Source organism: Scyliorhinus canicula, chromosome 5, assembly GCF_902713615.1.
Source record: "Scyliorhinus canicula chromosome 5, sScyCan1.1, whole genome shotgun sequence".
Taxonomy (NCBI): Eukaryota; Metazoa; Chordata; class Chondrichthyes; order Carcharhiniformes; family Scyliorhinidae; genus Scyliorhinus; species Scyliorhinus canicula.
Genome location: NC_052150.1, coordinates 98,601,393 through 98,625,983, shown reverse-complemented (window position 1 = coordinate 98,625,983; position 24,591 = coordinate 98,601,393). Strand labels below are relative to the sequence as shown.

Below are 24,591 nucleotides of genomic sequence, written 5' to 3'. Positions count from 1 at the left end.
GGATAGGGTGGGCTGAGGTAGGGTGCCTTAGAAATCCAGGTTAAGTTGACACATTCAAACCCATACTGTGATCTGAATCAGAAACCCTGTCCGGGATTCTCTGGAATCGCGGCTAAGCGTTGACGCAATGGGCTTCCTGGCCCAGCGATTCCGTGGCCCACAGGTGGCCAGCATGGCGCCGGAGTGCTCCACGCAGCTACGGCGCCGATAAACGGGCCTACACTGCCCGCCGCGGGTCCGCACATGTGCCTGGTGGCCGGCCGCGGGTCCGCGCATGCGCATGGCAGCCGCCCCTGCACGGTCCGCGCTAATAGCGGAGCCACACTGTGGGCCGACTAGGAAGAAGTTAGGCACCCTTTGATCGCACGCGCGCCGATCGGTGGCCCCCGATTGTGGGCCTGGTGGTCGTGGAGGCCCCCCCAAGAGTCTGATTTCCCCCCACCAGGACAGCCATCGCGGCCGCGGGTCCGAGCTCCTGCCGGGTGGAACCACGTTAGAACCATGTCGGCGAGAAATCGGCCGGTTGATTGCTGAGAATCGCTGCGGGGGCCTCTTTCAACGGGTTCCAACCGGCGCCGTGTCGATCACGCGCGCACGGCTGGCGGAGATTCTCCCGTCGCTGGTGTTGGACCGGTGTTGCGGGCCGTACCGGCGTCAACTCCGATTATCTGAGCCGGCGAGGGCTTGGAGAATCCAGGCCCCTTTCTTTGACAGGTTCTGCACAACATCCTGCTTTCCTTCCCTGATTGGTTGGGATACACAGAGGCAACGTCCTAATGTCATGACTTTGGGAAAGAGCCATGGTAAAGTCCGTTCCACACTGGGAACCTCAGTGGTTCAAGGAGGCTGACCATCATTAGCTCCTCAAGGTCAATTATGGACGGACAATAAATGCTGGCATAGCCAGCAAAGTGCACATTGCATAAGTTAATTTTTTTTAAACTTTCAGGTAGTAGACCGGCAAATGATCCCACTGTTTTGGCAGGACTAAGTGCAGATGATTCTGTCCAATATGTGCAAGATCGCCACAACTCCTGAAGCTAGACACAAAGGTGAAAGATTAGAAAAGGAAACTTGCAAAGGGCGTTCAGATTTAACCATATGGGTAGGATTGTGAATTTGTGGACTTAATTAATCTGGGATAATATGGCAACAATTAAAAGAGGATTAGATAGATATTTGGGGGAGGAGTTGATTAACCGAAAGACATGGGCAAAATGTTACAGTTCCCCACTGGTGATGTTGCAGGTGAAGTGTGTGGTGATCACAAGTTAACCAGATGCAACACAACTGAGCGACCACTAGAGGGAGCACGGGAGAGCCATATAAATACATCAGGACAGGAAGTGAGGACACACTCTTCACAGCAGGGGGGCTGGTAAGCAGGACACACAGCAAGCAAAGCTGGTAGTTAGCACTGGAAGGTAGTTCTAGGTCGAGCTCTGGAAACTGAACGAACCCACAATAAAGCATCTTCTCCACACTTGAGACTGCGAGCTTTATTAAGACACGAGGAACAACACATGGTACCAGGAGTGATTTCAGACGCTTATGACAGGACAACTCAGCTGCAGATACAGAAAGCACAAAATGGCATGGAAATCTCATACTGGACATTTGACTGGGGAAGACATCGCTAATTCGAGGATGTGGCATGGATACCCACCTCAGCTGGACACGACTGGTAATGTAAGAAATGTCTGGAAAAGGTTTAAACAAATGTTCGATTTTTATCTCATAGCTAATGATGTTGCAGAAGCCTCAGACAAAATTAAAATAGCAATTCTCATCGAAGGGCCTGTCAATAGGAAAGTGTATAATGGATTTAAATACTCAAAAGGTGAAGACAGGAACAGCTTACAAACGTTACTAAACAAATTTGAAGAGTACTGTGAGAAATTTGAACAGCAAGGCATGCTCACAGTCCAACCTGCACAGAGACTGAGTGATGCAAGACTTAAAAAATCACAAAAAGATCAGGAAATCGCGAATGCACAGTACAGATCAAAAAGAAGAAATAACAGGAATTTTTCACAAAGCCAAAACGCTGAAATCCAGTCCAGATCGGAAAGAAAAGGTAACTTACAACTTTTAGAAAGAAAAAACGCTGAAATCCGCGATAAAATGGCGTCGGAGCACATTTTGCAGTCTATGGTAAACAAAGAACTACAAATCGCGTCTGCGCATGCGCCGGAACCGGAAGTCGCGCATGCGCCGGAACCGGAAGTCGCGCATGCGCCGGAACCGGAAGTCGCGCATGCACAGTTTACAAAAGATCGCGGCGCCGATCGTTATGCGCATGCGCAAGCCGCGCATGCGCAGTCAAAAAAAGTCTTCGTCGCGGACCGTCATGCGCATGCGCACGCCGCGCATGCGCAATGGACACCGAACCGCACAAGGAAAGAAAGCCGATTTGCGCATGTGCAAGTCGTTCCTACGCGTGACGTCATGACGTCTGAGAATCCTGACCACGCCCACTTAAAAGGGAAATGCCCGAAAATTGAAAACAAGACACTTAAAGTGGTAAAACCAAATTTTCTTGCCTCAGAACACAAAAAAACGCCTGAACTTAAACCAACAGTGAAAAACAACTTGCACAAAACCTTGGAAAAAGCTGCCTTCACCACACACAGTGAAGCGAACAAAAAGAATTCCGAAACAACAAAAGATGATTTGTTTTTCGACGATTACCTCTCAGACCTGACTGGGTCAGTCGGATATGCTTATCACAGCATCAGCGACACGGTCGCAAAGTACAACACGAACCAACTCGTGGTAGATGAATCCAACCAAGATGATTTGGTTTTCAAAGAATACTACTCAGACATGGCTGAGTCAGTCGGATATGCTTATCACAGCATCAGCGACACGGTCGCAAAGTTCAACACGAATCAACTCGTGGTAGAAGAATCCAACCAGGATGATTTGGTTTTCGGAGAATACTACTCAGACACAGCTGAGTCAGTCGGATATGCTTATCACAGCATCAGCGACACGGTCGCAAAGTTCAACACGAATCAACTCGTGGTAGAAGAAGCCAACGAAGGTGAAATGGGTTTCAAAGAATACTACTCAGACATGGAGGAGTTATTTGGACATGCTGATCACAGCATCAGCGACACCGTTGCAAAGCTCAACACGACTCTACTCATGGTGGATGAATCCAACACCATGGTGCCATGGCAGCTCGTCGATACATTGGATGACAGCAATACCCAAGACGAAGACGACGCCACACAGAGAGCACAGGAAGACTCCACGGAGCGAGCGATGACAGGCTCCACAGTGCGAGTGATGAAAGACGCCAACAGGGATGCAAGCAAACACTCCCGGGCGGACACCAAGCATGAACAAGACCATGAAGGTAAACCCGCTGTACCTGAGCAACCGCAAGCAGACTATGAAAGTCTACCAAGCTCACAGGAACAAGAAGAAAGAGCGGACTATGAAAGTCCAACACGCTCACAGGAACAAGAAGAAAGAGCAGACTATGAAAGTCCAACACGCTCACAGGAACAAGAAGAAAGAGCAGACTATGAAAGTCCAACACGCTCACAGGAACAAGAAGAAGACAATGCACCTCTGCCCACTGCATGCGAAGACAGTGACAAGGTGATCACACTCAACGTACAGGATCACAGTGAGACTGACAGTTCTCAGCTTGTCTGTACCGAAGCACAGAGCGAAAACAGTGACAAGGTGCTCGCACTCGACGTACAGGATCACAGTGAGACTGACAGTTCTCAGCTTGTCTGTACAGAAGCACAGAGTCGGGCCACCCAACAGTCCAGAGAGACGATGCCAAAAGAAAACATGCAGATTTTGACTCCAGAAGAGGAGCACCTGGAGTCCACAGAGACAATGCCGAAAGAAACCATGCAGATTCTGACTCCAGAAGAGGAGCACCTGGAGTCCAGAGACATCAAACAAAAAGAAACCATGCAGATTTTGACTCCAGAAGAGGAGCACCTGGAGTCCAGTGAGATAACATCAACAGAAATCATGCAGATTTGGACTCCAGAAGAGGAGCGCCGAGAGTCCACAGACACCGCGTCAAATGTAATCAAGAAGACTTTGACTTGAGAAGACGAGCACCAAGAAAGCAAAGATGCGGAATCCAATTCTCCACAACTGATTGATGTCACCTGCACCGATGCAACATCAGATCATTCGCACCACTCGCGAGACGGAATGCTCAATGACTCAAATTATCCACTCGGGACACTCATAGAGTATAACAAGAAAAACAAAAGTCAAAAGAAACACAGCAAGAACAAAAACAACATGAAGCGCGACAAGACCAACAACAATAGCAAGAAGCACAGCAGAAACGAGAACGACAACAGCAAGAAGAAAAGCAACATGAAGCGCGACAAGACAAACAACAATAGCAAGAAGCACAGCAGAAACGAAAACGACAACAGCAAGAATAAAAGCAACATGACGCGCAACAAGACAAACAACAACGTCAGGCACAAAGATAGCGACAACGACAGAGGCAGAAACAACAAGAATGGCAACAAACACAACAAAGTCAGGAGCAAAGATAGCGACAACAACAAAGACGGAAACGACAAAAACAGCGACAAGTACGGCAACGGAAACAACAAAAACAGGAACGACAGAAACAACAGCAATGAAACAACGACTTGTACACAATGGCACTACTTGGCACATGATGGACGATGCCACAGCACACTGCAAAATGATAACAAGACTACAAACATGTCATGGGATGACAACGAATCGCACAAACTCACGTCTGCTCCAGAACAAGCAAGCACACCAGCATCCAAGGCGGATGAGACAATAAATCAACACCACAAGCACAAAAAAAAAGTCCATGCCAGTCAACATCAGTGATGTGACCATGCAAACACCTCGTGATGACGCATTGGGTACTTAAGATAACAAGGAACACCAACAACATTCACAGCGGACTTGCAATATCAATATCACCACGTCATCAACAACAAAAAGAAAAAAAAAAGCTCTGAACAAATTCATCAAGTTTGGACTCATAAATGTGTTTATTAAGTTTGGACATATAAATACATTGGCTTTGTTAACTAAGGCAATAGCATCATCACTTGTATAGATACGCATATCATAAGTTACTGTTTTGTATAATTTTCCTTAATGATGTACAGAAACTATGTAATGAGAAAGAGGGGGATGTGGTGATCGTAGATTGACCAGATACAAAAACAACAGAGCAAACACGAGCGGGAGAGCTATAAATACACTGGGACAGGATATACAATTTTCTTTAACGATGTTCAGAAAATATGTTAAGAGAAAAAGGGGGATGTGGTGATCACAAGTTAACCAGATGCAACACAACTGAGCGACCACTAGAGGGAGCACGGGAGAGCCATATAAATACATCAGGACAGGAAGTGAGGACACACTCTTCACAGCAGGGGGGCTGGTAAGCAGGACACACAGCAAGCAAAGCTGGTAGTTAGCACTGGAAGGTAGTTCTAGGTCGAGCTCTGGAAACTGAACGAACCCACAATAAAGCATCTTCTCCACACTTGAGACTGCGAGCTTTATTAAGACACGAGGAACAACACAAAGTGTTGGGGGGGGGAGGGGGGGGGGGGCTGTAAAATTTGCAAGTGGTCTTTTGGCTGCCCTCCTGCATGCCCCAACCTGTCAGTAATTTTATTTGTGGAGGGTGTGACCTAGGCCAGGCTGTCCACTTCCCCACTTCCTGCCTGCTCTCAATTTTGAGACTGGTGGGAGGAGTTCAGGGGCAAGGTGGAGGCCCGTCTGATCACCCTGCTAGAGCCTCAAGCAGTAAGGGGGTGGGCAGGGCGTGTCCCTCAAAGGTGCCCTCACCACATTAGGCACGGTTCCAAGATCTGCTCCTTGTGAGTGCTCCCTCCTGTGGTAGTCACCACCAGCAGTGTTATATGTATTCCGGTAAGACACTTATAGTAGAGGTACATGGGTAAATCCCTGTGTAGTAATCCACGGGAGGCAGGAGTTCCGTCACCACACCAATATTTATTTACAATAACGATATTACAGGAGCAGCTACAAACAGTGCTGCTAGCAGTCCAGTCAACTTAAGACTGGCTCACAAAGCCTACACAGGTGCTTATGTGGGCCCCTTCAATGAGCTATCATTGAGGGAGCTCATACTCCAATTGGCCAACCAATAAAGCCAATTGGAGTTCATTACACCCAGCCTGCTGGCTCTGCCAAGTAGGCAGCGTATAAATGTGTGTGCGCACCGGTGCTGCAGCCATTCTGGATCCAGCTACAGGAGGCACAACATCTTTGCTCAATAAAACCTCAATTATTCCTCTACTCTCATCTTTGCGGTAATTGATAGTTCATCACCTCCCTCCCTGGCCTCTCTGTGAAGACCCTACACCGCTGTCCCCATTCCCTTGGGCCTCACCTTCCCTCAGCGATGAGAGATCCCAAAGCGCTTACTGGGCCCTGCACTCTGGGACATAGAATCTGGGACTACTTGTAATTCCAGTCCTGCCGCTGACGCTCCGGCACATGCGTGCACTTACGCAGGCCGGCGATGTCCTTTTGGCCCCGGCTGGCACGGCGCCAAAGGCAATTCACGCCAGCCGGCGGAGCGGGAACCACTCCGGCACGGGCCTAGCCCCTCAATGTGAGGGCTTGGCCCCTAAAGGGGCACCTTTTGGGGCGACCCGACGCCGGAGTGGTTCACGCCACTCCAACACGCCGGGGCCCCCCCCCCAACCGCCGCTAGGGGAGAATTCCGGCCAAGGATCCTGTCTGACAGATGTGCAAACCCCACCAACTCCCACATGCACACGGGGAGTCGCTCCCCATGTACACAAGGCACCCCACCCCTCCACAGACACAGACATTCCCCTATGGACCTCGCCACTGGCACTATCTCTGGCACTGCCCCTTGGCATTGCCTTAATAGTGCCGGGGACATTGTGGGGAAGTGCTGGGGAGAGTGCCCGGGTATTGCCAGGGTACTGCCCGGGCATGTCTCTATCCCTCCTAGGTACTTAACCTGGCGGCGGGGGCGAAGGAAATCTGATTATGGGGATGGGGGAGGCAAAACAGCGGGGAAGCCCACTAATAATTTTCAATGTTCCCGTCAATGCATGGTGCAAACCCCATTACGTCACTGGCAGGGGCGGGGCGATCACATCGCGAGAGTTTGCTGGTGCATTTAATCTCTTGTGAGACTGTACGACTCTCCTCCCCCCCCCCCCCCCCCCGCTAACATTTATGCCCACAGCAAATGGGACACAAAATCTTAGCGATTGTTTTGCACTCAACTATGGCCAGGAAACCGCACAGCACAGTTGGAATATGAATTCAAAGATGTTGACTTATGGATCACCCAAAATTGTTCCTTTCAAAAGGCAGTTTCTTTACAGATTGCTGCTTTGACTGCCAAGCTGTTGAGAATACTGACAGCAGCATGCATGCCTGATTCCTTAGAATCATAGAATCCCTACAGTGCAGAAGAAGGCCATTTGGCCCATCAAGTCTGCACCAAATCTTCAAAAGACCACTCTACCTAGGCCCATTCCCCTGCCCTATTCCTGCAACCCCAACCGGGAGGGAAATTTAACATGACCAATTCACATTACCTGCACATCTTTGAGTGTGGGAGGAAACCGGAGGACCCAGAGGAAACCTATGCAGACATGCAAACTGCACACAGTCACCCGAGGTCGAAATCGAACCCGGGTCCCTAGAGCTGTGAGACAGCAGTGCTTATCACCGTGCCGACTTGTGCACAGTAACCTTTCCAGCGTGCAGGCCCCAAATGCCTATATAGTGGTATTTGCCAGTATAGTGCGCAGTGCACTTCTGTTGTGGAACGTGTGTACAACATCTACCATATCGAATGCTTTACGCATATAAAGCAGGTGCGAATTGACACTCCACATTCTCTGACGTTTGACATCCAGGAGTCTATATTGCTAGCCCAGTGACATATTAATGAACAACAATGCCAAGTGAGATAATGCAGCTTGAGGAAAAGCTAACTTGTTACTGAGTAAAGCTAACATATAATTTTCATCCTTTGAACTTTATTTTTCGCAGCAGGATTGATCATATGGCAATAGGTTATTAATGGTTAACTAATACGCTAAAAAAAGAAAGGACTAACGATTACCTTTATTGCTGGGTGTTCTTGAGTTCAATAATACTTGAAGAAAGTTTTAATCTAAAATTGCCTGAAGGGCAGTTTGCTTTTAATACGTTTTAAAAGATTAAAATCAAAGGATCTGGTAAAAAATGATAATGGTAGTGCAGGATAAATATTTGAATTTCACCCAGATGACAAAGTGGTGGTGTGATTGGGCTGTATGTCAGTGCCAGCTTGAAGCCCACACAAACTTGGCAAAATTGCCCTAGAACATAGAACATAGAACATTACAGCGCAGTACGGGCCATTCGGCCCTCGATGTTGCGCCGACCTGTGAAACCATCTGAAGCCTATCTGACCTACACTATTCCATTTTCATCCATATGTCTATCCAGTGACCACTTAAATACCCTTAAAGTTGGTGAGTCTACTACTGTTGCAGGCAGGGTGTTCCACACCCCTACTCTCTGAGTAAAGAAACTGCCTCTGACATCTGTCCTATATCTACCACTCCTCAATTTAAAGCTATGTCCCCTCGTGTTGGTCATCACCATCCGAGGAAAAAGACTCTCACTGTCCACCCTATCTAACCCTCTGACTATCTTATATGTCTCTATTAAGTCACCTCTCAGCCTTCTCCTCTCTAACGAAAACAACGTCAAGTCCCTGAGCCTTTCCTCGTAAGACCTTCCCTCCATACCAGGCAACATCCTAGTAAATCTCCTCTGAACACTTTCCAAAGCTTCCACATCCTTCCTATAATGTGGTGACCAGAACTGCACGCAGTACTCCAGGAGCGGCCGCACCAGAGTTATGTACAGCTGCAGCATGACCTTGTGGCTCCGAAACTCAATCCCCCTACTGATAAAGGCTAGCACACCATATGCCTTCTTAACAGCCCTATTAACCTGGGTGGCAACTTTCAGGGATTTATGTACCTGGATGTCGAGATCGCTCTGTTCATCTACACTACCAAGAATCTTGCCATTAGCCCAGTACTCTGCATTCCTGTTACTCCTTCCAAAGTGAACCACCTCACACTTTTCCACATTAAACTCCATCTGCCACCTCTCAGCCCAGCTCTGCAGCTTATCTATGTCCCTCTGTATCCTATAACATCCTTCAGCACTATCCACAACTCCACCGACCTTCGTGTCATCTGCAAATTTACTAACCCATCCTTCTACACCCTCTTCCAGGTCATTTATAAAAATGACAAACAGCAGTGGCCCCAAAACAGATCCTTGAGGTACACCACTAGTAACTGAACTCCAGGATGAACATTTGCCATCAACCACCACCCTCTGTCTTCTTTCAGCTAGCCAATTACTGATCCAAACCGCTAAATCACCTTCAATCCCATACTTCCTTATTTTCTGCAATAGCCTACCGTGGGGAACCTTATCAAACGCCTTACTGAAATCCATATACACCACATCAACCGCTTTACTCTCATCTACCTGTTTGGTCACCTTCTCAAAAAACTCAATAAGGTTTGTGAGGCATGACCTACCCTTCACAAAAACCGTGTTGACTATCGCTAATCAACTTGTTCTTTTCAAGATGATTATAAACCCTATCTCTTATAACCTTTTCCAACATTTTACCCACAACCGAAGTAAGTCTATAATTACCAGGGTCGTCTCTACTCCCTTTCTTGAACAAGGGTACAACATTTGCTATCCTCCAGTCTTCCGGCACTATTCCTGTCGACAAAGATGACATAAAGATCAAGGACAAAGGCTCTGCAATCTCCTCCCTGGCTTCCCAGAGAATCCTAGGATAAATCCCATCTGGCCCAGGGGACTTATCTATTTTGACATTTTCCAAAATTGCTAACACTTCCACTTTTTGAACCTCAATTCCATCTAGCCTGGTCGACTGAACCTGAGTACACTCCTCGACAACATTGTCTTTCTCCAGTGCAAACACTGACGGAAAATGTCCATTTAATGCTTCCCCTATCTCCTCTGATTCCACACACAACTTTCCACTACTATCCGTGATTGGCCCTAATCTTACTCTAGTCATTCTTTTGTTCCTGATATACCTATAGAAAGCCTTAGGGTTTTCCTTGATCCTATCCATCAACGACTTTTCGTATCCTCTCCTCGCTCTTCTTAACTCTCCCTTTAGGTCCTTCCTGGCTAACTTGTAACTCTCAAGTGCCCTAACAACCTTCATGTCTCATCCTAACATAAGCCTTCTTCTTCCTCTTGATAAGTGCTTCAACTTCCTTAGTAAACCACGGTTCCCTTGCTCGACAACTTCCTCCCTGCCTGACAGGTACATACTCATCAAGGACACGCAGTAGCTGTTCCTTGAAAAAGCTCCACATTTCGATTGTACCCATCCCCTGCAGTTTCCTTCCCCATCCTATACATCCTAAATCTTGCCGAATAGCATCATAATTGCCTTTCCCCCAGCTATAATTCTTGCCTTGTGGTATATACCTATCCCTGCCCATTGCTAAAGTAAACATAACCGAATTGTGATCACTATCACCAAAGTGCTCACCTACATCTAAATCTAACACCTGGCCGGGTTCATTACCCAGTACCAAATCCAATGTGGCCTCGCCCCTTGTTGGCCTGTCTACATACTGTGTCAGAAAGCCCTCCTGCACACACTGCACAAAAACTGACCCATCTATAGTACTCGAAGTATAGTATTTCCAGTCAATATTTGGAAAGTTAAAGTCCCCCATAACAACTACCCTGTTACTCTCGCTCCTGTCGCGAATCATCTTTGCAATTCTTTTCTCTACATCTCTGGAACTATTCGGAGGTCTATAGACAACTCCCAATAGGGTGACCTCTCCTCTCCTGTTCCTAACCTCAGCCCATACTACCTCAGTAGATGAGCCCTCAAACGTCCTTCCTACCGCCGTAATACTTTCCTTGATTAACAATGCCACACCCCCCCCCCCCCCCCTCTTTTACCATCGTCTCTGTTCTTACAGAAACATCTAAATCCTGGAACCTGCAACAACCATTCCTGTCCCTGCTTTACCCATGTCTCCGAAATCGCCACAACATCGAGATCCCTGGTACCAACCCATGCTGCAAGCTCACCCACCTTATTCCGGATGCTCCTGGCGTTGAAGTAGACACACTTCAAACCAGCGTCTTGCTTGCCGGTGACCTCTTTCGAACTTTTAACCCTATCCCTGACCTCACTACTCTCAACATCCTGTACACTGGGACTACAATTTAGGTTCCCATCTCCCTGCTGAATTAGTTTAAACCCCCCCGAAGAGCACTAGCAAATCTCCCCCCCCCAGGATATTGGTACCCCTCTGGTTCAGGTGAAGACCATCCTGTTTGTAGAGGTCCCACCTACCCCAGAATGAGCCCCAATTATCCAGGAAACCAAAACCCTCCCTCCTGCACCATCCCTGTAGCCACGTGTTCAACTCCTCTCTCTCCTTATTTCTCACTTCGCTAGCACGTGGCACGGGTAACAACCCAGAGATAACAACTCTGTTTGTTCTAGCTCTCAGCTTCCACCCTAGCTCCCTGAATTTCTGTCTCAAATCCCCGTCTCTCTTCCTACCTATGTCGTTGGTACCTATGTGGACAATGACTTGGGGCTGCTCCCCCTCTCCCTTAAGGATCCCAAAAACACGATCAGAGACATCACGAACCCTGGCACCTGGGAGGCAACACACCAACCGTGAGTCTCTTTCGTTCTCGCAGAACCTCCTGTCTGTTCCTCTAACTATGGAGTCCCCAATGACAAGTGCTCTGTTCCTCTTCTCCCTTCCCTTCTGAGCAACAGGGACAGACTCTGTGCCAGAGACCTGTGCCCCATTGCTTACCCCTGGTAAGTCGTCCCCCGCAACAGTATCCAAAATGGTATACTTGTAATAAAGGGGAACGACCACAGGGGATCCCTGCACTGCCTGCCGGTTCCCTCTCCCTCCCCTGACAGTAACCCATCTACCTTCTTCTTTTACCTGAGGTGTGACTACCTCCCTATAACTCCTCTCAATAACCCCCTCTGGTATGTCTTCTCCCCAAAACAGGGTCTATCTAACCCAATTGCTTCCCTATCAACCTCCTTGCAATCATTAGAAAAGTACAAGAGTGAACCATTAATAATTTTCAAATACTCATCAATAACCTCTTCACTGGTGGTCATTTTGAATTTCACCAGAGAAACTCAACTCTGGACCTCAGCACCTTGATCCAGAGGTGGATCAAAAGTTAGAGGAGAAGAGAGAGCAGTTGCCTTTGACTGAGTATGACAGCGCGTGGCACCGAGGCCAACACGGCTAAGGTGGTGACCGCAGTGGAAAACCTGAAGCATTAGGATCTGGAAGAATGGTAGAATAGGCTGTAATCCTGTGAGATACCAATATGAAACTTTCTGAATGTTTTATATGTTTCCCTGCTGGTAACCCACGGTGTCATTTCAGAACGTGTTTTAGTTTCTATATTAAAAAGTGTAAGGTTAATGTTACCGGCTGGTAAACAAGCCTACCAATCAGAGTGGTTGAAATTTAAAAGTGAGGCAACTTGTGGTTCAGTTGATTAGACGACACGCTCCAGCAGCAACAGCATTAGGACTGTTGGGTTTTTCTTCCCCTTTCTACTTTCTCTCCAAATGTCTTGAAGTAAACAGTTTAATGTTAATTTAATCATTAGTTGAGATTCCTTTCCAATTACAAATCTTTAGGGTGTGATCCATTGCCCACGCTGCGCCGGGAAAGCAGCTCGCCGCAGCGCAGCGTGGCTGCTGAAAGCTGGGAGACCCCGCTCCTGGGATCTACCCAGCTGGCAAACACCTCATGATATCCAACCCAACCTCGTGCGACGTTGTGATGTCAATTCTGCCCACAATGAACGGAATCAGTTTTTGGCAAATCTGCATGTTAGAGCGAGGCATTAAGTCTCACTCTAATGTGCAGATTCCCGCGGTATCTGAGGCTTTGGGATTCAACCACTTCGCCTCAAAGACCTGGGCCGGGATTCACCAATCCTGCGGCCAAGTTCTGAGGCCGGCTGAAAAGCGGTGCCAATCACTCTGGCGCCAAAGGTCCCCAATATTGAGGAATGCTCCCCTTCTTAGGGGGCTAGGTCGGCGCAGAGTGGTCCCCGCAGCTCCAGCCGGCACGGAATGGCTGGTGCGAGTTCCCGCATGCCCGGAATGACCGGCGTGATTCCGTGCATGTGCGTGTGTTCCCGTATCCGCTCCGGCCCCTGGGCAATATGGCGAAGCCCTACAGGGGCCCGACGCGGAGGAACATAGGCCCCCATGGAGCCAGCCCGCCCGCCAATCGGTTGGCCCCGATCGTGGGCCAGGCCACCCCCGGGGTCAGATTCCCTCACCCCCCCCCACCCCCTCCAGGACGGCCCCTGCAGTCACACCTTCCAGTCTCGCCGCGTAGGACCTGAGTAACCCATGCAGGCGGGACTCGGCCGAACTTGGCGGGCACTCGACCCGTCGGGGCCCGGAGAATCGCCGGGGGGCTGCTTTCAACGGTCCCTGGCCGGCGCGGCGACGATCCGGCTGGCGACCAAGAATCGGCGATGGAGAATCGGTAAGCCGGCGTCAGGGCGGCGGGGTGCGATTCTCGTGCACCCCCTCCTGCTGGTGTCGCCTGGGTACCCTGGCAGTGCCAACTTGGCAGTGACACTTGGGTGCCAGCCTGTTACTGCTAAGGTGTCCAGCTGGCACTGCCAGGATGCAGGTTGGCAATGCAAAGGTGCCATGATCACATTTTTTGCTTGCGCATGATCGGGCCGTGGGTGTTCGAGGGGGTGCGATTATCCAAAAGGGAAAAAGGTCTTCAACAACGCGACTCACGTTGAATAAGGGGCCTGAATATGGACTGCGTGGCCGAGGCCACACATAGCCCTGTTTTGCACAGTGGGGAGCTCTGCTCACCGGCACTCCCCATTGTAGCAAGAGATTGGGACGCCATCTCCGAGGCCCCCGAAACAATCCCTGATCTCCTGCCGCAGCTCGAACGCACTATGGGAGGTCGCTTTGGATCTCGCGAGGCGCTGAGAACCGGGTAGATCCCGAGAGCAGGGTCTCCCGACTTTCACGCTGCGCCGCGACGAACTGCTTTTCTGGCATATGGCTGATGGACCGCGTCATTAGTTTCTGACTGATGATAACAATTTCTAAGATGTGTTTTCTCCTTCATGACATTATATGGGCGGGTTTAGCTCAGCGGGCTAGACAGCTGGTTTGTGATGCAGAACAAGGCCAGGTTCAATTCCCCGCCCAGCCAACCTGAACAGGTGTCAGAATGTGGCGACTAGGGGATTTTCACAGTAACTTCAGACTTGTGACAAAAAAAGGTTATTATTATTATTATTTATGATAATCTTCATTTTGGTTTTCCTTTAAGAAATCCGCCATAGATGGTTTCTCGGAAGAAGGATATAAACCAGATCAAATTAAAGGAATAGTGGAATTTAAGAATGTGCATTTTAACTACCCATCACGAGCAGATGTACAGGTATTATAATAATTTTACATTTACAATGAAAAGAAAATCTGTTTAATTTTTCATATTTTAATGGACTTCTGATAACACTTAAAGGGGTTAATTCTCTCTTTACTTGAAATAAATTAAAACCTACATTAAGGAGCCAGTGTGGTGTTTAATGATGCTGACGGCATGGGTTCATTCCCTACACTGGCTGAGGTGGTTCTTAGGCCTGCCTCATCTCCCTTCCTCTATTATGGCATTGGACATAATTCCAACAAAATCACTTTATTCTGCACAGATCACTGATTTAAGATGGGATTTTCCTCACATGTGGCTCCATTGTCCATTGACTTAATCGGCTGGCCCATCAGAATTAACTTTGTATTTTCTCACTTTAAAAACACCCACAGTATCCATGTCTAGTCAAAAAAAACAGAAACTGAAAATGTTGAAACTGCAGAGGTAAATCAATGTATTTTTAAAAAAATAATTTTTATTCAAGTTTATCAACAACAAATTTTCTCCCCACAGTTAAAGTAGACAAGGTGTGGTTCTACACCGAAACAAGAAAAGAACTCCCCCCCCGCCCCAAAACAGAATAATAAATAATAACAAACAACAATACAAGAAAGAAGAAAATAACAAGCCCACCGTCGCAAAAACAAACCCCCTTAACCAGCCCCGAACCCCCCCCCCCCAGGTTGCTGCAGAGACTGACCACCCTCTACCCCTTCACCAGGAAATCAAGAAAGGGCTGCCACCGCCGAAAGAACCCCTGCACCAACCCCCTCAGGGCAAACTTAACCTTCTCCAGCTTGAAGAACCCAGCCATGTCGTTGAGCGAGGCCTCCGAACTCGGGGCCGCGTGTCCCTCCACTGTAACAGAATCCTGCGCCGGGCTACTAGAGAAGCAAAGGCCAGAATGCCGGTCTCTCTCGCCTCCTGCACTCCCGGCTCCGAAGCTACCCCAAAGATCGCGAGTCCCCAGCCCGGCCTGACCCTAGACCCGACCACTTCTGACAAAGTCCCCGCCACCCCCTTCCAAAACCCCTCCAAGGCCGGACTGCCCAAAACATATGGGCGTGGTTCGCTGGGCCTCCCGAACACCTCCTACACCTGTCTTCCCCTCCAAAGAACCGGCTCATCCTGGCCCCTGTCATGTGCGCCCTATGCAGCACCTTCAGCTGAATTAAGCTGAGCCGTGCGAAAGAAGAGGACGAGTTCACCCTCTCCAGGGCGTCCGACCATGTTCCATCCTCAATCTCTTCCCCTAGCTCGTAGTCCCACTTCGCTTTGAGCTCCTCTACTGAGGCCTCCTCCTCCTCCTGCATCAACTGATAAATTGCCGAGATCTTCCCCTCACCGACCCACGTCCCCGAGAGCACCCTATCCTGCACCCCCCTTGGCGGCAGCCGCGGAGCTCCGCCACCTGCCTCTTAACAAATGCCCTGATCTGCATATACCTGAAAGCGTTCCCAGGGGGGAGGTTCCACTTCCCCTCCAGCTCCTCCAGACTCGCGAACTTCCCATCAAGGAAGAGGTCCCCAATCTGTCTGATGCCTCCCCTGTGCCAACTCCCAAATCCACCATCCATTCTCCCCGGTGCAAAACAGTGATTGCCCCGTATCGGGGCCCAGGCTGAGGCCTTCACTTCCCCGCTCTGCCGCCTCCACTGCCCCCAGACTTTGAGGGACGCCACCACTACCGGACTCGTGGAGTACTTTGCCGGGGGGAGTGGAAGTGGGGCCGTCACCAAAGCCTCCAGACTCGTATCCACACAGGACGCCATCTCCAATCTCTTCCATGCGTCACCCTCCAACTCCGTCACCCACCTGTGAATCATTGCCACATTCGCAGACCAGTAATACCCACACAGGTTGGGCAACGCCAAACCTCCTACCTCCCTTCTTTGCTCCAAGAATACCCTCCTCACTCTCGGGGCCTTCCGCGCCCACACGAACCCGAGAATAGACTTATTCACCCTTTTGAAAAAAGCCTTTGGGATCAATATGGGGAGGCACTGGAAAAGAAATAAAAACCTCGGGAGCACCGTCATCTTAATCGACTGGACCCTGCCTGCCAATGAGAGCGGCAGCGCGTCCCACCTCTTGAACACTTCCTCCATCTGCTCCACCAGCCCCGAAAAGTTAAGCCTGTGCATTGCCCCCCCAGGTCCTAGCTATCTGGACCCCAAGATATCTAAAGCTCCTCTCAGCCCTCTTCAATGGGAGCTCACCTACCTCCCTCTCCTGATCCCCCAGGTGCAGGACAAACAGCTCACTTTTCCCCACATTGAGCTTGTAACCCGAAAAGTCCTCAAGTATCTTCAACACCTCTGGCATCCCCTCAGCCGGATCCGCGACGCACAACAGTAGATCATCTGCGTACAACGACAGCCGGTGTTCCTCCCCCCACTGCACAATCCCCCTCCAACTCTTCGAATCCCTCAGCGCCATGGCTAGGGGCTCAATTGCTAACGCGAAGAGCAGGGGAGACAAGGGGCACCCCTGCCTCATCCCCCTGGAAAGCCGAAAGTCCTCTGACCTCCTCCCGTTCGTCACCACACTCGCCACCGGGGAGCTGTACAGCAACCTCACCCAGCTAATGAACCCCTCACCAAACCCAAACCTCCTCAACACTTCCCACAGGTAACTCCACTCCACCCTATCAAAAGCTTTCTCCGCATCCATTGATGCTACTATTTCTGCCTCCCCAGCTGCCGGCGCCATCATCATAACATTAAGGAGCCGCCGCCGTTGGCATTCAGTTGCCTCCCCTTTACAAATCCCGTTTGGTCCTCATGGATAACCGTCGGGACTACATCTTCCACCCTCCTGGACAGTACCTTTGCCAACAACTTTACATCCACATTAAGGAGCGAAATCGGCCTATACGACCCACACTGAAGGGGGTCTTTGTCCCGCTTCAGGATCAAAGAAATAATTGCCCTGAACATCGTCGGGGGGTAGACCCCCCCCCCCTCCCCCCCCCCCCCCCCCCCCCCCCCCCCCGGCCTCATTCAGGGTCCTCACAAGCAGCGGGCCCAGCAGATCTGAAAACTTCTTGTAAAATTCCACCGGGAACCCGTCAGGTCCCGGCGCTTTCCCTGTCTGCATACTTCCCATCACCTCCATCAGTTCCTCCAGCTCGATTGGGGCCCCCAGACCCTCCACCCGCTCGTCCCCTACTCTTGGGAACTCCAGCCTATTGAGAAAGCGGTCCATCCCTCCTGCCTCCCTAGGGGGCACCGCTCGGTACAGTCCCTCATAAAAGGACCTGAACACCCCATTGATGTCCTTGCCACCCCGCACCAAGTTCCCTCCTGCATCCGTGACTCCCCCTATCTCTCTCGTTGCCTCCCATTTCCGGAGCTGGTGGGCCAGCATCCGACTTGCCTTCTCCCCATACTCATACACCGCCCCCTGCGCCCTCCTCCACTGCGCCTCCGCCTTCCGGGTGGTCAGTATATCGAACTCCGCTTGGAGATTGCGCCGCTTCCTCAAAAGCCCCTCCTCCGGGGCATCTGCATATCTCTTATCCACCCTTGCCATTTCCTCCACCAGCCTCTCCCTCTCGGCCCTCTCCACCCTCTCCCTGTGCGCCCGAATGGATATCAGCTCCCCTCTGACTACTGCCTTCAGCGCTTCCCAAACCACCCCAACTTGCACCTCCCCATTATCGTTGGCTTCCAGATACCCCTCTATACCCCTACGGACCCGCCCACACACTTCCTCCTCTGCCAAAAGCCCCACATCTAACCTCCATAGCGGGCGCTGGTCCTTCCCCTCCCCCAGCTCCAGATCCACCAAATGTGGAGCATGGTCCGATATGGCTATCGCCGAATACTCCGCCCCCACCACTCTCGGGATTAGCGCCCTACTGAGAATAAAAAAGTCAATCCGGAAGTAAGCCTTGTGAACATGGGAGAAAAAGGAGAACTCCCTACTACCCGGCTTTAAGAACCTCCAAGAGTCCACCCCTCCCATCTGATCTATGAACCCCCTCAGCACCGAGGCCGCCGCCGGCCCCTTGCCCGTCCTAGACTTCGAGCGATCCAGAGCCGGATCCAGCACCGTATTAAAGTTCCCACCCAGAATCAAACCCCCCGTCTCCAGGTCCGGGATCAGGCCCAGCATTCGCCGCATGAAGCCCACATCGTCCCAGTTGGGGGCGTACACATTGACCAGGACCACCCGCTCCCCCTGAAGTCTACCACTCACCATTACAAATCTACCTGCACTGTCCGCCACCACATTGGACGCAATGAACGACAAGCTCTTACCGACCAAGATTTACACCCCTCGGTTCTTCGCATCGAGCCCCGAATGAAACACCTATCCCACCCAGCCTTTTCTTAGCCTCACCTGATCCGTAACCTTGAGGTGCGTTTCCTGGAGCATAGCCACATCCGCTCCCAGCCCCCTCAAGTGTGCCAAGACTCGGGATCGCTTCACCGGACCATTCAGCCCCCTCACGTTCCATGTGACCAGCCGAATCTGGGGGGTCCTCCCCCTCCCTCCGCGCCGGTCAGCCATAGCTCTCCCTCAACCCACCACGTGCCCAGGGAACCCCCCAAGCCCGTTCCCCACGGTGGCAGACCAGCCTCCCAACCCCCCCCTTCACCAGCTGTTTCCTTACAGCCCCTACAGCAGCAACCCGGTACCCCCCTTCTTCCGAGCCCCAGGGCCCACCTAGCTGCGCTATCCATAAGTCAGCCGAATCCTGCTGACCCCGGCTACTCCCGCCATACCAGCGACCCCCCCCCCAATGCAACACAACCACCAATCCCCCCTCCCAGTGCCGGCCCCGCCCCCAACTCCTCCGGCACGGGAAGGAAGCCCGCGCTTCCATCCCGAACCCCGCTTCCCAACCCAACACGCGGGAAAAAGACGGACACATGACCCAGCGGGATTGGGAACTGCTCCCCAACCCCCCACCAGTGGGAAAAAAAAACAAAAAGCACCACGGTAAATTAATAACAGCCCCAAAAGACGAAAACTCAGAGCAACGAAAAGGCAACATCAAACACAGCCAATATAAGCAAAAGTATACCAAGGACGACACAGCCTCCAAACAATGTACATCTTTCCCCAGCCCCCCAGTCCTCAGTTCGAGTCCAATTTCTCTGCCTGGACAAAAGCCCAGGCCTCCGCCGGAGAGTCAAAGTAGAGCTGGCGGTCCTTGTAAGTGACCCAGACGCGAGCCGGTTGTAACAGGCCAAACTTCACCCCCTTCCTATGAATCACTCCTTTCGCTCGATTGAAGCTAGCCCTTCTCTTTGCCACTTCCGCGCTCCATTCCTGATAAATCCTAATGTCCGCATTCTCCCACCTGCTGCTCCTTTCCTTCTTCGCCCATCTCAACACGCACTCACGGTCAGCCAAGCGGTAAAAGCGGACCAGCACCGCCCTGGGCGGCTCGTTCGGCCTGGGCTTCCGCAGCAGCACTCGATGGGCACCCTCCAGCTCCAGGGGTCCCCGGAACAACCCCACACCCATCAACGAGTTCAGCATCAGGACCACGTGGGCCCCCAAATCCGAACCTTCCAGCCCCTCCGGGAGGCCCACAATCCGCAGATTCGTCCGGCGGGAGCGGTTCTCCATCTTCTCCATCCTTGCCAACCATTTCTTGTGAAGCGCCTTGTGCGACTCCACCTTCACTGCCAGGCCCAGGAGCTCATCCTCGTTCTCCGAAGCCTTTTGCTGCAGCTTTCGAATCTCCACGGCATGAGCCGTCTGAGTCGCCATGAACTTGTCCAGCGAGGCCTTAAACGGCTCCAGGATCTCAGCTTTTAGCTCCCTGAAGGAGCGCTGAAGCAGCTCCTGCTGCTCCCGCGCCCACTGCTGCCATGCTGCCGGTTCGCCGCCCGCCGCCATCTTGTTTATTCTGCCTCCACCTTCTTCTGCTGCAAAGTCGACTTTTTGACCGCTCCACTTCTAGTCCAGCCCATCCACCGGCCGCTGAGCACAGTGGCTGCCTTCCCACCTGGGGAAAAGCCGAATCAGTGCCGTTGCCGGCCCTTAAAAGAGCCCGAAAGTCCAAAAATAGCGGGAGCTACTGAACGTGCGGCTTAGCTCCGCATCGCCGCAACCGGAAGTCCCGTCCCCGCTTCTTCAATGGCCTTGGTGAGATATTTTCACAGTTGTTCCCTCTGCTGCTAGAATTCAGCTTTCATAAAGGCCCTCAAGTCAGTTTGAGGCCTCTAAGCCCGCCCTTCCCCCGCCTGCATGCTGGAAGAGGCTTTTATCTTTGCTGCAGCTTCAGCCAAATCTTTCACTGTTTCTACCGGGCCTGGTAACCAAGAAACATACCATTCCTGGGGGAAAGTACTCCTCCAACATTAACCTACACCTTTTCATCAAAATTCCATCCCGTATTGATTAAAGAAGAGCTCTTTTCTGTAACCTTGGGCAGGAGCTGCCTTGTGTGTGACCACTCACTCCATGGTGCACACCGGAAGCCCCGTAAATCAACATCTTTAACAAGAAGAGTCAGATGATCCAAAACAATCCATATATGTAATTAAAGCCTCTCATCTTGGGAACCATTCTCTTAAATATTTCCTGCACTCTCTCCAATAGCTTCACATCCTTCCTAAGGTGTGGAGCCCAAAACTGGACAATACAACACCTGAGGCTGAACTGACGTCTTATACAAATTCAACATAATCCCTTTGCTCTTGTACTCTATGCCCCTATTAATATGCACAGGATACCATATGCTTTATTAACTCTCTCTCCAATTGTCCTCCCACCTTCAAAGATATATGCTCATATACACCCAGAGCCCTCTGCTCCTGCACACCTTTTAGAGTTGGACCCTTTATTTTGCATTATCTCTGCTTCTTTCCATAGGTTTTGAAAGGTCTGAATTTGAAGATTGACAGTGGACAGACAGTGGCTCTGGTCGGAAGCAGTGGCTGTGGAAAAAGCACCACCATTCAGTTACTACAGAGATTTTATGATCTCCAGGAAGGAATGGTGAGAAACTAGACAGTCTGTGTTCGCTAAGTCATTATGAACTGTGAATTGTCCTTTTAAATAATTACCAAAGTAATCAATCGTGCTAAAATAATTGTCATGTACTCTCATAACTTTTGTTCCTGCTGGCCGAAACAGTTTTTATATGAATACCTGAAATTCATTCTCTAATTTTCTAGGTCTTTACAAAGTCTAGATCACAGTGTGACCTCTCCATCATTCCATGGTAGTAATGTTTAAAATAAAACATAGAGCAGTGTTTGTATTTTTAGAACAATTTTATATCAATGAGACAGTTAATTAAGACAAAAACATATGGGCCTAGAGGTTGAGCTGTGAAGAATACTTCTGAAATTCCGATGTTACTTTAGTTGAGGCATCAATATTAACGTTTGCAGTGACGGAGTAGAGAGAGGAATTTTAGATGAATTGGGAAACTGTGGGATGAATTGTTGTACCTATTAACCTACAGTGTTATTTCATGGCTTTTGTATTAAAAATTGAAATGGAAAGGAAGCATGCCCTGCAACTATCTTGCCAATCCCAATGTCGTTAGCTTGGAACGCAGGCGAGATAGAACATAGAACATAGAAAAATACAGCACAGAACAGGCCCTTCGGCCCACGATGTTGTGCCGAACCTTTGTCCTAGATTAATCATAGATTATCATTGAATTTGCAGTACAGAAGGAGGCCATTAGGCCCATCGAGTCTGCACCAGCTCTTGGAAAGAGCACCCTGCCCAAGGTTAACACCTCCACCCTATCCCCATAAACCAGTAACCCCACCCAACACTAAGGGCAATTTTGGACACTAAGGGCAATTTATCGTGGCCACTCCAGCTAACCTGCACATCTTTGGACTGTGGGAGGAAACTCCCAGAAGAATCCCACGGGGAGGATGTGCAGACTCCGCACTCACAGTGACCCAAGCCGGAATCGAACCTGGGACCCTGGAGCTGTAAAGCAATTGTGCTATCCACAATGCTACCGTGCTGCCCTTAAGAACAAATTAATCTACACTCCATTATTCTACCGTAATCCATGTACCTATCCAATAGCCGCTTGAAGGTCCCTAATGTTTCCGACTCAACTACTTCCACAGGCAGTGCATTCCATGCCCCCACTACTCTCTGGGTAAAGAACCTACCTCTGACATCCCCCCTATATCTTCCACCATTCTCCGTAAATTTATGTCCCCTTGTAATGGCTTGTTCCACCCGGGGAAAAAGTCTCTGACTGTCTTCTCTATCTGTTCCCCTGATCATCTTATAAACCTCTATCAAGTCGCTCCTCATTCTTCTCCGTTCTAATGAGAAAAGGCCTAGCACCCTCAACCTTTCCTCATAAGACCTACTCTCCATTCCAGGCAACATCCTGGTAAATCTCCTTTGTACCTTTTCCAAAGCTTCCACATCCTTCCTAAAATGAGGCAACCAGAACTGCACACAGTACTCCAAATGTGGCCTTACCAAGGTTTTGTACAGTTGCATCATCACCTCACTGCTCTTAAATTCAATCCCTCTGCTAATGAACACTAGTACACCATAGGCCTTCTTCACAGCTCTATCCACTTGAGTGGCAACTTTCAAAGATCTATGAACATAAACCCCAAGATCTCTCTGCTCCACCACATTGCCAAGAACCCTACCATCAACCCTGTATTCCACATTCATATTTGTCCGTTTCAAAATGGACAACCTCACACGTTTCAGGGTTAAACTCCATCTGCCACTTCTCAACCCAGCTCTGCATCCTATCTATGTCTCTCTTCAGTCGACAACAGCCCTCCTCACTATCCACAACTCCACCAATCTTCGTATCGTCTGAAAATTTACTGACCCACCCTTCAACTCCCTCATCCAAGTCATTAATGAAAATCACAAACAGCAGAGGACCCAGAACTCACGGTAGCATGGTGGTTAGCATCAATGCTTCACAGCTCCAGGGTCCCAGGTTCGATTCCCGGCTGGGTCACTGTCTGTGTGGAGTCTGCACGTCCTCCCCGTGTGTGCGTGGGTTTCCTCCGGGTGCTCCGGTTTCCTCCCACAGTCCAAAGATGTGCGGGTTAGGTGGATTGGCCATGCTAAATTGCCCGTAGTGTAAGGTTAATGGGGGGATTGTTGGGTTACGGGTATACGGGTTACGTGGGTTTAAGTAGGGTGATCATTGCTCGGCACAACATCGAGGGCCGAAGGGCCTGTTCTGTGCTGTACTGTTCTATCTATCTAACTGATCCCTGCGGTACGCCACTGGTAACTGGGCTCCAGGCTGAATATTTGCCATCCACCACCACTCTCTGACTTCTATTGGTTAGCCAGTTCGTTATCCAACTGGCCAAATTTCCCACTATCCAATGCCTCCTTACTCTCTGCTTAAGCCTACCATGGGGAACTTTATCAGATGTCTTACTAAAATCCATGCACACTACATCCACTGCTTTACCTTTATCCACATGCTTGGTCACCTCCTCAAAGAATTCAATAAGACTTGTAAGGCAAGACCTACCCCTCACAAATCCGTGCTGACTATCCCTAATGAAGCAGTGTCTTTCCAGATGCTCAGAAATCCTATCCCTCTGTACTCTTTCCATTACTTTGTCGACCACCGAAGTAAGACTAGCTGGCCTGTAATTCCCAGGGTTATCCCTATTCCCTTTTTTGAACAGGGGCATGACATTCGCCACTCTCCAATCCCCTGGTACCACCCCTGTTGACAGTGAGGATGAAAAGATCATTGCCAACGGCTCTGCAATTTCATCTCTTGCTTCCCATTGAATCCTTGGATATATCCCGTCAGGCCCAAGGGACTTGCCTATCCTCAAGTTTTTCAAAATGCCCAACACATCTTCCTTCCTGACAAGTATCTCCTCGAGCTTACCAGTCTGTTTCACACTGTCCTCTCCAGCAATATAGCCCCTCTCATTTGAAAATACTGAAGAAAAGTACTCATTCAAGACCACTCCTATCCCTCCAGACTCAATACACAATCTCCCACTACTGTCCTTGATCAGACCTACCCTCGCTCTAGTCATTCTCATATTTCTCACATATGT

The 24,591-nt window shown here is 50.0% G+C and overlaps 1 protein-coding gene across 5 annotated transcripts in view; it reads left to right on the top strand.

The window, feature by feature from the left end:
* LOC119966155 (ATP-dependent translocase ABCB1-like) overlaps nt 1-24,591 on the top strand; it is a 166,153-nt gene that overhangs the window by 74,605 nt on the left and 66,957 nt on the right. For all 5 annotated transcript variants that reach the window (XM_038797442.1, XM_038797444.1, XM_038797445.1 and 2 more), the window contains 2 exons: nt 14,475-14,585; nt 21,413-21,538. In XM_038797442.1, coding sequence (XP_038653370.1) covers nt 14,475-14,585; nt 21,413-21,538 — 237 coding nt within the window. The remainder of the gene's footprint in view (nt 1-14,474; nt 14,586-21,412; nt 21,539-24,591) is intronic.